Source organism: Balaenoptera ricei, chromosome 10 (genome assembly GCF_028023285.1).
Source record: "Balaenoptera ricei isolate mBalRic1 chromosome 10, mBalRic1.hap2, whole genome shotgun sequence".
Classification (NCBI taxonomy): Eukaryota; Metazoa; Chordata; class Mammalia; order Artiodactyla; family Balaenopteridae; genus Balaenoptera; species Balaenoptera ricei.
Genome location: NC_082648.1, coordinates 47,339,408 through 47,351,663, shown reverse-complemented (window position 1 = coordinate 47,351,663; position 12,256 = coordinate 47,339,408). Strand labels below are relative to the sequence as shown.

The window sequence follows — 12,256 nt, the reverse complement described above, 5'->3', positions numbered from 1 at the left end:
AGAAAAGGAAGTCAGAAAGTAGCAGTAATACTGCTGTGGCTACTTTGCCGACGGGGGAGCAGAGTTTGCTTCTCCTACAATTGCCCTTCGCGTATCAAAAATGCCTCGACTTGGGGGACAGCAAGGGGTCGGCTATCTTAGGACTGCATGGCTCAGAGAAGAGAGTTCCTGCCAGGCCAGCGAGTCCTATTCTAAATTCATACCCTTATTTAGACCTCGTCACCACCCCAGACTGGAAACACCCGAACCGCTCACTGGTTAAAGGAAGTGACTGCCGGCAGCTCCTGACCCGGAATCGGATCCTGGTCCCGCCCCCTCCGCCAGGCTTCGTTCTGCAACAGGCGTGGGTCACGCTGTCGCTCGCTCTCTTTCTGCCGCCATCTTGGTTCCGCGTTCCCCGCACAGTAAGTGCTGTCTTCGTCACGACTTTTTATCCGTAGCCATCCGCCTTTCTTGCGGGCTGAGCCGCCCCGAGGACTGGGAACTAAGGAGAATTGGAGGTTTTATGGGGCCACCGGGTTCCTACTCAGCCCTGGGCAGTGTGGCCTTGGTGCCTCCGGACAAAATGGGGTCTGCTGTTGGTGTCCTGGCAAAAGCAGGGCAGAAAGGCCGTAGGCCGCGAGTCCAGGGCTGGGGAGATGGGAGCCGTTGCGGCGTCGGGGATGGAAGTGGGTTGCGTCTGGTGTTGGGAACCGCTTCACGAGAACCTAGAGGAGGTTAAGGGGTCACAGCCTTGGAACAGCCCCCCGCACGCGCGCGCATACACACACACACACACACACACACACCCTTTTTATTGTGACAAGCGAGTGTTGGGACCTAGGACATCCTGTTTCCCCTCCTGGGTCCCGAAAGTCGGCAAACGGGAGTCCTTGAGGCTCTAGCCCAGGAAGCGGGGCGGGGGCGAGGCGGGACGACGGTTCAAGGTAGCGTGTGAAGTCTCCCATCCCGTGCTCAGGAGCCAGACTGCGAGCCTCTCGCTCGGGTGGAGAACGCAGTGGTAATTGCTTCTGTGTAGGATTTGGAGTGTGGAATAAAATGAATCCCTGAGCACTGGGAAATCCGCTCTCTGCAGAGTGAAGAGGAGCGGTAAAAGGTGGTGGTTCTCCTGATCAAAAATGTGAGGGTTACGTCGTGTTTTTCACCTATTCCAGCTGCTTTGGGGAGGGTTGTCCCACGCTTATGGTTTTCTAACAGCCCTCCGCAGTTGGAAGCTTGACTCTGGGTTGGGCAGCAGAACGGATCCGAGTCATTTCAGGCCTCCTTTTTATTCCCTTCAGAAATGCCCGGTGAAGCCACAGAAACCGTCCCTGCTACAGAGCAGGAGTTGCCACAGCCCCAGGCTGAGACAGGTAGGTTCCCCTAGACCCCTTGCCCTTGATTAAGATTGTAAGATTGACCCTAAAACCACTTGGTGGGTTAAGTGACAAATAGAATATACTTGTGTTTTTCAGTGTTGACTCTCATTAAGGAAGATGGGGTTGTAGCTTTACCAGGGAGTAGAGTCCATAATAGTAGCTTTCCTGAAAGGACTTGCTTAGAGAGTGGAATAAAAACCGTATATTTAAGATTCGGGAACATTAAAAGCTCCCTGGCTTGCTTTGTAGGTTATGACAGCTGCCTCAAAGGTAGCTCTGTTGTGGAACCCTCCCCTCACATAGGAAAACTGAGCAGGACAGGGACTCTTGATTCTTACCTGTTGGAACTAGGTGACACACTGGCAGGTCCAGGAAACCTGAGCTTTTGTGAAGTTCCAGCCAGCAGGTTGCATCAAGGTTTTAGATGGCAGTGCTTGGCATTGTGCCATCATCACATGCCTGGATAAGATGTTTGCTGACCGTAAATGTGTCCTACTGGGCCCCAGGGCCCTCCTAGATTGGTTAACTTGTTTTATGGATTGGTGCTGATATGTTTCTAGCGTGCTGGAACAGTGCCTGCATCAACAGCTTATCTGGAACCCAGAATTGAAATAGAGCCTTCCTTTGACTGCTCTTCGGCTTTGGAATTAATGAATGTAGAACATAGTGTAAGGCAGGTTTTGAATTCTGATTAAAATACATTTCTATAAAACTTGAGAAGGGGGAGGGAAAAAAACTTTTTTATGATAGTCTTCTTGCTGATTAGTTGTGCAGAACTAAATGAAGGGAATTTTCAGGCTGTGACCTCCATCCTCACCTTTTTTTTCCCCCCTTTATGGTAAATTCATTATTGTTTTTTTAAACTCCACCTGTGACTTAACGGCAATTTTTATCTCCTTTGGGAATTAAAATAGAGTTGTTTATAGTTGAAAGCATTAAGGTTCTCCCTCCCCACCTGTCTGATTTTAGCAGCTGAAGGGATTAATACAGCTGCTAGCAAAGAAAAAGGAGGGGGCCTCTGAGCTGGGAAGTAAGCTATATGAAATCCTTGAACTGCAAGGGACTTAAGGTAAAGATAAAGGACTGGTCTCTAAAAGATTCTGTAGTTTCAGTGCTAACAAAACTTTAGAGAATCTCAGCTTGATTTTACAAACGTGGAGACTGAAATTCAGATGAATTTAGAATAATCTGGATCAAGCTTCAAAACTAATGCTATTTGCTTCTGAAGCAATCCTTAGTGCTGTTAAACTTATTCCTGAATATTTTGAGATTGCACAGTAGGTTAGATGATAATATTAAGTAAGTGCCAGTGATGAACACTTGGAGTTTTTTTAATACATAACTATAATTAAATAATTATTAGAATGAATGAGGAAAATGCCTTGGGATTGGTTATGGTATCTAAAGCAAGTAATTTGGGCCTTAATCCCGTCTTGAGGTCCAGTGAGAGGAAAACATTCTAAGTTTCAAATTCTGATTAATATGTTTGAGAACATTTGCACTGTAATCACAAGACTTTGACCTACCAACTCTTGAGGAAAAACTGGTTGAGCCACCTGTCTTTTCTGTAGTGGGATACTTTTGGTTGAGTAAATTTGGATGCTATAAGCGCTTTTTTTTTTTTTTTTTTTAAATAATACTCCCTTCTAGGTGTTGAGCATTTGTTGGTCTAATCCTGTGTTACCTCCTGATTAGTAAGCATGGTATTTTTTCATAATTTAGAAGATCTTTTGCTTAGCTTTACTCTAGTGCACATAGTGCCTATTTTGGCAGAATGGCATACTCATCCGGTTTACGGGGTGGGGATCCAATGTATTTTCTCCACTCCAGTTTCCTACTTTCAAAATAGAACCACAGTCTGGTTTATCAAGTTGGGTTACAGTTTCATAATACAGTTCCTATCCTTGTGACTAAGCTGTCTCTCGTGGTCTAATTCATCTTAGATTGTTTGGAGACCTAACATTACTTAGAGACTGTAGAGTCCACCCATTTGTGGTTGGTTTTTTGTTTGACTTGGGTAAGTAAAATGAGGTATAGGGAGGCTAAGTGAAGTAGTAGTTAATACATAGTATTAAGAGTCAGATTTTTCCTGACTTAGTGGAAGCCTGAGCATTAAAAGTTCTGTTTTTTATCATTCAGCTCTGATTCCCCATCATTATTGCCACTGACTATCTTCCTTGTTCCAGTTTTCAGTATTTGTTTCAGTTAGTTCATACTCCTTGGGTAGACAGGGTAGAACTGTTCTAGTCGTGTTTCTATGGCCTGTGAGAAAGACTTAGGGTTTGTTTGAGGAGGGAAGGGAAGAGCACAACTGGGAAAGGGTAGAAAGCATGCTGTTCCCAACTTACTCCTGGGCCTGTGCTCCCCATTTAGAGACTAATAGGCTGCTCTTAGACTGTTCTTCACCCTAAAATATTTCACTTACTTTAGTAGAACTTGGGAAATGTGGGAGATGAGGAGAGGGATGTATTCTTACTTGACCACTGAAGAATGTTTGGGGAAGATTGCTGTTGCTTGTCACCTTTGTCTAATCCTGTGTGGTGACTTTCATTCTCAGATTTAAAATTTCGATGTTTTCTGTGAGGCATGTTGTACCAAGTTGGGCTGTATAACTCACCTTTGTTTTTTTCCTTCCCTTTCCTCCTTTATCCCCTTTTTTTTTTTTTTGCTTTTCTCCTCCAGCTTTGCTTCCTGTGTCTTCAGCCTTGAGTGTCACTGCTGCTTTAGGGCAGCCTAAACCTACCCCTACCCCTACCCCACCTTGTTCCCTGGCCTCCCAACAATGCCCTCTGGCAACCCCTAACCAGCCTTCCTCATTCCTTTCTCCCTCTACTATTGCCTCAACCCCTTTTGAAGCTCCTTTTCCTGAGTCATCCACTGGGACAGCCCTGCCTTTGGGAGCTGCCCCTCCCCCCGCTGGCACCCCAGCTTTCCTACCAAACCTAATAGGGCCTCCCATCTCCCTAGCTGCCTTAGCTCTGGCCTCTCCCATAATAACTCCAACTCTGAAAGGTGTTCATTCCTCTTCAGCTCCCTTGGCTCTGGTGGCCTTGGCTCCCCACTCAGTTCAGAAGAGCTCTGGCTATCCACCTGACCCTCTTAGTTCACCTCCTTCAGTTGCTGTGATTGAGTCAGGGTCAGTGACATCTCTGTCAGCTCCAGTTGCTTCCTCAGAACCAAAGCCCTCTCCTCTTCAAGCTCCCTCTCAAGTAGTCCCTAATCCAAAAGGTACCCCCAGCTCTCCAGGTATAGTCAGTGCTGTTACTTCCCATCTTGTAACTCCTTTGGCCTCTCTTCAGTCTGGACTAGCCTCATGTCCTCAGATGCCACCTGCCACTCCCCTAGCCATCCCTTCCCCTCAGGTCAAAGGCATCCCTATTTCCTCAGCTCTGACTTCTCCACAAAACCCTGCAAGCCTCAGCCTAAAGGGACCCATTAGTCCACCTGCTGCTTTATCTCTTTCAACTCAGTCTATTCCTGTGGCTCCTCATGCCCCCCCAGTTTTCCTCACTTCTCTTGGTTCTCCTGTTCAACCTTCAGGTTCTAATATTCTGTCAGATCCCATAGAGGATACTGTTTCTGTAGATCATTCTTCCACGGGTACCTCTTACCCTTCTCAGAGATCTCTAATTCCTCCCCTTCTTTCCAAAATTGAGGTGGTTCCTACTGCTGTGGCTGCTTTTCCGGTGGGGGCTCCAACTTCCCCTCTGGCTCTGTCTGCTGACAAAGGCCTCTCTACTATCACTGACATAGCCTCCTCCAATGTAGCTACCTCTTCTCTGTTATCTCCTACAGCCTCTCTCATTCTCAAAGACTCTCCTAGTGCTGCTCATCAGCCTTTGGTGGCCCAGATTCTCGGTTCTTCTCCAGGGAGGCCAGGCTTGAAAGAAGCTCCTGTTTCTTCTGTTGGAACCACCCCACTTGGGATGGCTAACTCCTCTACAGTTTCTGCAGCACCTGTTACCTTTGAGGTAGCTGCTTGTGTCTCTCTTCCAGTTTTATCAGGTCCCATGAGCAGTAAGGACTCAGTTTCCCAAATTGCCTTGGTTATGGCGCCTGTGGCTCCCAAAGAGCTTCCTACTCCTCAGGTAACCACCACTTTGGGAATACCAGTCTCTCAACCTCTGCCAGCCCCCGAGGACCCCAAAAGGCTCCCTGTTTCACCAGCCCTGGCAGCCCCTAAAAATCTCCCTTCTCTCCAAAGTACATCATCTTCTCTGGAGATAGCTGTTTCTCCTGAAGCCACCTTAGCAAAGAAAAGCTTCCTAGAGCCTCTCCCTGTAGTTAAGCCAGCCAGTACTACTACCTCTTCTCTGGGGGTCAACTCCCCAACCTTTATAATCAAGACAGATTCTTATGCAAGCCCAGATCCAACTAGTGTGCTTCTCAAAAGTTCTCTCACTACCCCAACTGTAACTACATTTCCTTTGGAAAGCACTGCCATTGATGGGATGGCTCCTACAACTGCCAAAGGTACCTCCCCTCCTACACCTGTAGCCAGTCCTTTTCTAGAAGGAGCTGTCTCTTTAGATTCTAAAAGCCACCCTGCCAAGAAGAGTACTTCCACTCTTACTACTTTACCTTTGGTCCCTCCAACCTCTGAAAGTTGCCCTGTGGCTCCAGCTGGGACTTTATCTCCCCAGAATGTTTCTGCTTCTCCAGCTACTGTGGCACAGGTCCCTGAAATTCCCAAGTCTGAGTCTTTTCCCCCTCTTCCTCCAGCTGGTATTCCTCAAGGTGCAAAGAAAGTTCATGATATTTCTCAAACTTCAGCATTGGCACCTGTGGCTTCCTCTCCTGAAGGGTACCCAGCTGAGGACTCTGGGGCTTCTGTTACTGCATCTTCCAAAGGAACTTACCTAACTGACTCCCCATCTCCTTTAGGGACTAGTGTGTCTCCTCAAAGCAAAAGAACTCCAACCAAGAAGGGTTCAGCTACTACTACCTTAAGTCTTGCTCCTTCTGTTTCTAAAAGTGTACCTGCTATCCCTGATACTCCTGCTGGAAATCTGTCATTCACTATTTCTCCAGTTGAAGCTTCCTCTCTTCCAGAGGCCAATCTTTCTTTTCATGTCCATAAAGGATCACTAGCCAAGAAGCATTCCCCTACTCCCCCATCCCCCAAAGAGGCTCCCATTCCCCTACCTATGTCTCCTGCTTCCCCCAAAGCGGGGCCAGCAACCCCATCCCCTAAAGAAACCCTAACTCCTCCACCTGTGACTCCTTCCTCCCCCAAAGGAGCCCCAGCAACTCCATCTCCCAGAGAGTCCCCAGCTACCCCATCTCCCAAAGAGGCCCCCACTCCCTCAGTTGTGGCTCCTCCTTCCCCCAAAGGGGGACCAGCAACCTCATTACCTAAAGAGACCCCCACTCCTCTAGCTGTGACTCCTTCCTCCCCCAAAGGACCCCCAACTACCCCACCTCCCAAAGGAGCCCTTACTTCCCCCAAAGGAGACCCAGCAACTCCATCTCCCGAAGAGCCCCTCACTCCGTCAGCTGCGGCTCCTCCCTCTCCCAAAGGGGGCCCAGCAACCACATCTCCCAAAAGAGCCCCAGCTACCCCACCTCCAAAGGGGGGCTCCACTCCCCCAGCTGTGGCTCCTCCTTCCCCCAAAGGAGACCCAGCAACTCCATCTCCCGAAGAGGCTCCTGTTCCCTCAGCTCTGACTCCTTCCTCCCTCAAAGGGACTCCAGCCCCCATAAGAGCTCCAGCTATCCCACCTCCCAAAGGGGATTCCACTCCCCCAGCTGTGGCTCCTCCCTCCCCCAAAGGAGGCCCAGCAACTCCATCTCCCAAAGGAACCTCAGCTACCCCACCTCCCAAAAGAGATTCCACTCCCCCAGCTATGGCTCCTCACACCCCCAGAGAGGCCCCAGCAAATCCACTCAAAGGAGCCTCCACTCCCTCAGCTGTGGCTCCTCCCTCCCCCAAAGGGGGCCCAGCAACTCCATCTCCCAAAAGAGCCCCAGCTACTTCACCTCTCAAAGGAGACCCTACTCCCCCATCTGTGGCTCTTCCCTCCCCCAAAAGAGCCTCAGCAACTCTGGTCCCCAAAGAGTCTCCAGCAACCCCAGACCCCAAAGAGGTCCCCACTTCCCCAGCCATGGCTCCTTCCTCCCCCAAAGGGGGCCCAGCAAGTCCATCTCCCAGAAGAGCCCCAGCTGCCCCATCTCTCAGAGGAGACCCTACTCTGCCATCTGTGACTCCTCCCTCCCCAAAAAGAGCCTCAGCAACTCCAGCCCTCAAAGAGGTCCCTACTCCCTCAGCTGTAACTCCTCCCTCCCCCCAAAAGTCTCTAGCCCCCAAAGGGGGGCCAGCAACCTCATCCTCCAAAGGGGCTCCCACTCCCCCAGCTGTGATTCCTCCCTCCCCCAAAGAGGCCTGTACTTCCCCAGTTTCAGTCACATGTCCCTTGGGCTCCACTGCACCTCAGGCATCTAAAGGGCCCCCAATAAAGAAAGGCCCCACGGCTCTCAAAGCAGTGCTTGATGCTCCAGCTCTAGAAAGTGCACCACTCATCACAGCTCCCACCCAGAAGAAGAGTTCTATTTCACCTCCTGTGTGCCCAGATCCCTCAACTCAGAATGGTACTAAAGGATCCCTTCCTACAGTGGCTCCAGCTCCTCTACTGACAGTCTGCACTCAGAAAGGTTCTCCAAAGGCTCCAAAAGCCCTCCCTATTTCTCTTTTAAAGGGCAAAGACTCTTTCCATTCCCCAAAGGGCCCCTTGGCTCCTCCTGAGTCTGAGACGTCTACCCCTTCAGTAGCAGCTGCCCCAGAGAAGGTCCTTCCTAAAGCTGGATCTGCATCTGTCTCTCCAGCACCTACCCCATCAGTCTCTCTGCCTCTTGCTCCCTCCCCAGTTCCCCCTTTGCTCCCTAAACAGCAATCTCTGCCGTCCTCACCTGGGCTGGTGCTGGAATCACCCCGTAAGCCCTCAGCCCCTGCTGATGAGGATGAGCTGCCGCCTCTGATTCCCCCGGAACCAATCTCGGGGGGAGTGCCTTTCCAGCCGGTCCTCGTCAACATGCCCACCCCCAAACCTGCTGGGATCCCTGCCCCAACCCCCTCTGCCAAGCAGCCTGTTCTGAAGAATAATAAGGGTATTTGCCTTGGCTTGCTGTGTGCATGGTGTGTTGCCCACAACCCTCCGGGGGCTACCCACCGATACTAACCGTAGGATGCGCCGCTCTCTCCAGTATATCTGCTTGTGTTTGGACATAAAACGATAAGTTTAAATGCAAAAGCTCTAGGAATGTGAAACAATCTTGGTTTTCACCTCAGATAGTCTGTTGTATACCATCCTGTGTAATGTGGTTCAGACTAACTCTGGATCTGCCATCTTTTTTACCTAACTGATCTGACATTGAAAACCAAGATCTTCTAGACCTTTAATTTGCTCTAATCTCTACTACATCACTAACTTTGTCCCTGGGCCTGGGATTTGCTAAAATATTGGGAAATCTAGAACTACTTGAATTTCTTTTCACATCTTAGACTTAGTAATAACCAGTGCCCAGGGACTCCCTTTTCTTAAAAGACCTATTTTTCCTAGCCTGGGAATGGTGCAGGTGTATGCTTTTTCCCTTAGTAGTCTATTAATGCTTGGCCTTTGAATTGAGGGAGACTTAAATATGTGAATTATTTTTGGAAGAAATGGAAGAGGTCACAGGACAGTATCTAGTAGAGGTGGCTACAGAACTGTAGATCAGCATTTTTGAGAATCTTCAAGCTGTGTTGATTAGATCAAACTGCTAGGGTGAGTGGTTTGAAAATAAGGCTAAATGTGTGTACACAACTGCTTTTGGCCTCCTCCAACCCATTTTAAAAGATGAGGGGAAATCGTCCCCCACCCCCACCCCCAGTCTGCCTCCACAATGTGATCTTACTTTTTTTTCACTTAAGTATATCTGGAGGCACAGTGTTTACCAGAACCTTTCTAAGACGGTTGGGCTCTTAGGTAGAATTTGGCGTTACATAAGTCATTGGTGTTTACCTGTGCCAAGAAGTGAAGACCTTGAGGGAAAGGAAGCAGTTATATAAACTGCTCGGCTGTATCTAGTAATTACCTCTCATTTCTGGGGCTGGGTCTTTAATAGATGTGTACACACTAGTTTGTGACTGAGTTGGGGGCTGTCATATCAGTACGAGCTGGCTTCATACAGGTCAGTTGGTTTACATTTAATTTTGCGAGGTCTAGCATAAGCCAGTGACCTCTAGTCTGGGGAGGCCATGGTGAGGTGCCTCTTCCTTGTAATCTTTACTATAAAATAGTAAAAGTAACTTGTCTTCTTAGGGTCTGGAACAGAATCTGATAGTGATGAATCAGTACCAGAGCTTGAGGAACAGGATTCTACACAGGCAACTACACAACAAGCCCAGGTAGGTACTCTCTTTTTTTTTTTAATAAATTTACTTATTTATTTATTTATTTATTTTTGGCTGTATTGGGTCTTCATTGCTGCGCGTGGGCTTTCTCTAGTTGCGGCGAGCGAGGGTTACTCTTTGTTGCGGTGCGTGGACTCCTCATTGCGGTGGCTTCTCTTATGGAGCGCGGGCTCTAGGCGCATGGGCTTCGGTAGTTGTGGCACGTGGGCTCAGTAGTTGTGGCTCACAGGCTTAGTTGCTCCGTGGCATGTGGGATCTTGCCGGACCAGGGCTCAAACCTGTGTCCCCTGCATTGGCAGGCGGATTCTTAACCGCTGCGCCAGGTGGGTATTCCCTTAACTTACTAGTGTAAGTACTTGGGTCAAGGAAGCATTGGAGAACCAGTGTTGATCAGAGAAGCTGACTTATGTATTTGGAGCTGTGAACCTTCGTAAAGGGAAAACCGCATGGGGATTGTGGTATCCAGCTCTTACATTCCAGTTTACTCATAGCTGTTTGATCTTCTTAGCTGGCAGCGGCAGCTGAAATCGATGAAGAACCAGTCAGTAAAGCAAAACAGAGCCGGAGTGAAAAGAAGGCACGGAAGGTAAGAGTTTAAGTTATAAAGAAGGATTAAAGGTGCTGATGAAGCACCTTTCGAGAGGGGAAACTGTAGTGGAACTCTTGGTAGTGGTAGAATCACGTTTAGTTAAACTAACAGAAGTTACTATGGCAGAAAGCCCAGGAGGCCTGGAAATCAATTCTGTATTGCTATATAAATTTTTCTTAGCCCACAGAAAGTCTTTGCTTCGAATGTAGTTTTATTATGTTCCTTACTTCCTGAAGCTGCTTCTAAAGAAGTTGAAAGCCTGATGTTCTTTTTTATTCTTTAGGCTATGTCCAAACTGGGTCTTCGACAGGTTACAGGGGTTACTAGAGTCACTATCCGGAAATCTAAGAATATCCTTTTTGTCATCACAAAACCAGATGTATACAAGAGCCCAGCTTCAGATACCTACATAGTTTTTGGGGAAGCCAAGGTAAGGAAAGTTTTCTTGGGAGTTGCTCTAGACCAGGGTTTCTCAACCTCAGCGCTATTGACATTTTGGGTCAAATAATTCTTTGTTGTGGAAGGCTGTCTGTTTAGCAACATCACTTGCAGTTGTGATGACCAACAAAATCTCCAGACTTTTGACAGATGTCCACTGGGGAACAAAATCACCCCCACAGTGGAGAACCACTGCTTTAGACCTAAGTTATTTCTTTGTCTACAGTAATACATAATCCAAGTGAGGCCACGTGATTTAAAGCTACGTAGTAAGTTAATGTGAAGTGGGTTTAAGAGCGGGAGTTTGGAAAAGATATAAATGATTTCTTTGATTTGCTGCTGATCGATCTACTCACATGAATCTCTGTATTTTCTGCCCTATAGATCGAGGATTTATCTCAGCAAGCACAGTTAGCAGCTGCTGAGAAATTCAAAGTTCAAGGTGAAGCTGTCTCAAACATTCAAGAAAACACACAGACTCCAACTGTACAAGAGGAGAGTGAAGAGGAAGAGGTATATAAGGAAATCTTTTGTGCTTTTAATCCTCACAAGATAATATTATGTTTGTATTGATGGGTGGATTCTATATTATTTTAGGCTCTTGAACTCCATTAAGAACTAGATTCAGGAGATGCCTGACAGAACTACTGAAGTTGTTCTTGCCTTTAGTTTATTAAGTGTTTTTTCTCTCTCTTTTAGGTTGATGAAACAGGTGTGGAAGTTAAGGACATAGAATTGGTCATGTCACAAGCAAATGTGTCGAGAGCAAAGGCAGTCCGAGCCCTGAAGAACAACAGTAATGATATTGTAAATGCTATTATGGTAAGTGTCCAAGCCTTTATTCCTTGACTCCCTCTGCCCTAACCAATCGTGGGTGACTTTATTTTCTGTGCTTAATATCAGCCAATTAGGAAGCCTCTTTCCAAAGCCTATTCTGAGTTGCCTCAGGTTTTAGTGACCTGAATTCTCTCAATTTGCCTGTAAGGACCTCTGATGATCTGTTTTCTCTTACAGGAATTAACAATGTAACCATCTTGAAAAGAGGACCTTTTTTTGGTGTTTCAAAAGAGTAACTGCAGCTGGGTTTGAAATTTGTACTGTTTCTATCATTAATAAAGTTATGGCTTCTTGTTGGATGAACTCGGTGGGTGCTTGATCTCTTCCCCCTAAAAAACATGAAAGCTCTAGAAATGAAAAGGTTTAGTACTGCAGGTTCCCCTCTTAAAAACTCAGCCTTTTCACCTCTTGTGAGAAGATACTGTTCAGGCTATCTATCAGGAACTTCTTGTTCTCAGAGACAACTGTAAGTTTCTCATTTCTTTCCCAGATGTTAACTAGTAGCAAATCCTGATTCTTCTTCTTTTTTTTTTTTTTTTTTAATAAATTTATTTATTTTTTATTATTTATTTTTGGCTGCATTGGGTCTTCGTTGCAGTGCGCGGGCTTCTCATTGCGGTGGCTTCTCGTTGCAGAGCATGGAGG

At 47.3% G+C, this 12,256-nt stretch overlaps 1 protein-coding gene across 3 annotated transcripts; it reads left to right on the top strand.

Moving 5' to 3' along the window:
* Window positions 1–296: 296 nt before the first annotated feature.
* On the top strand, window positions 297–11,914 carry NACA (nascent polypeptide associated complex subunit alpha). Of its 3 annotated transcripts, none has more exons than XM_059936225.1 (9): window positions 297–404; window positions 1,281–1,352; window positions 4,041–8,462; window positions 9,656–9,741; window positions 10,256–10,333; window positions 10,620–10,766; window positions 11,159–11,287; window positions 11,474–11,596; window positions 11,789–11,914. In XM_059936225.1, exons 2-9 carry the CDS (start codon window positions 1,283–1,285, stop codon window positions 11,801–11,803), a joined length of 5,070 nt encoding a protein of 1,689 aa, XP_059792208.1. In that variant the 5' UTR covers window positions 297–404; window positions 1,281–1,282; the 3' UTR covers window positions 11,804–11,914. The 3 variants fall into 3 exon arrangements, with proteins under 3 accessions (XP_059792208.1, XP_059792210.1, XP_059792209.1); XM_059936226.1 differs by having other exon boundaries at window positions 307–404; window positions 1,259–1,352; XM_059936227.1 differs by lacking the exons at window positions 4,041–8,462; window positions 11,789–11,914 and having other exon boundaries at window positions 302–404; window positions 11,474–11,638.
* Window positions 11,915–12,256: the final 342 nt, after the last annotated feature.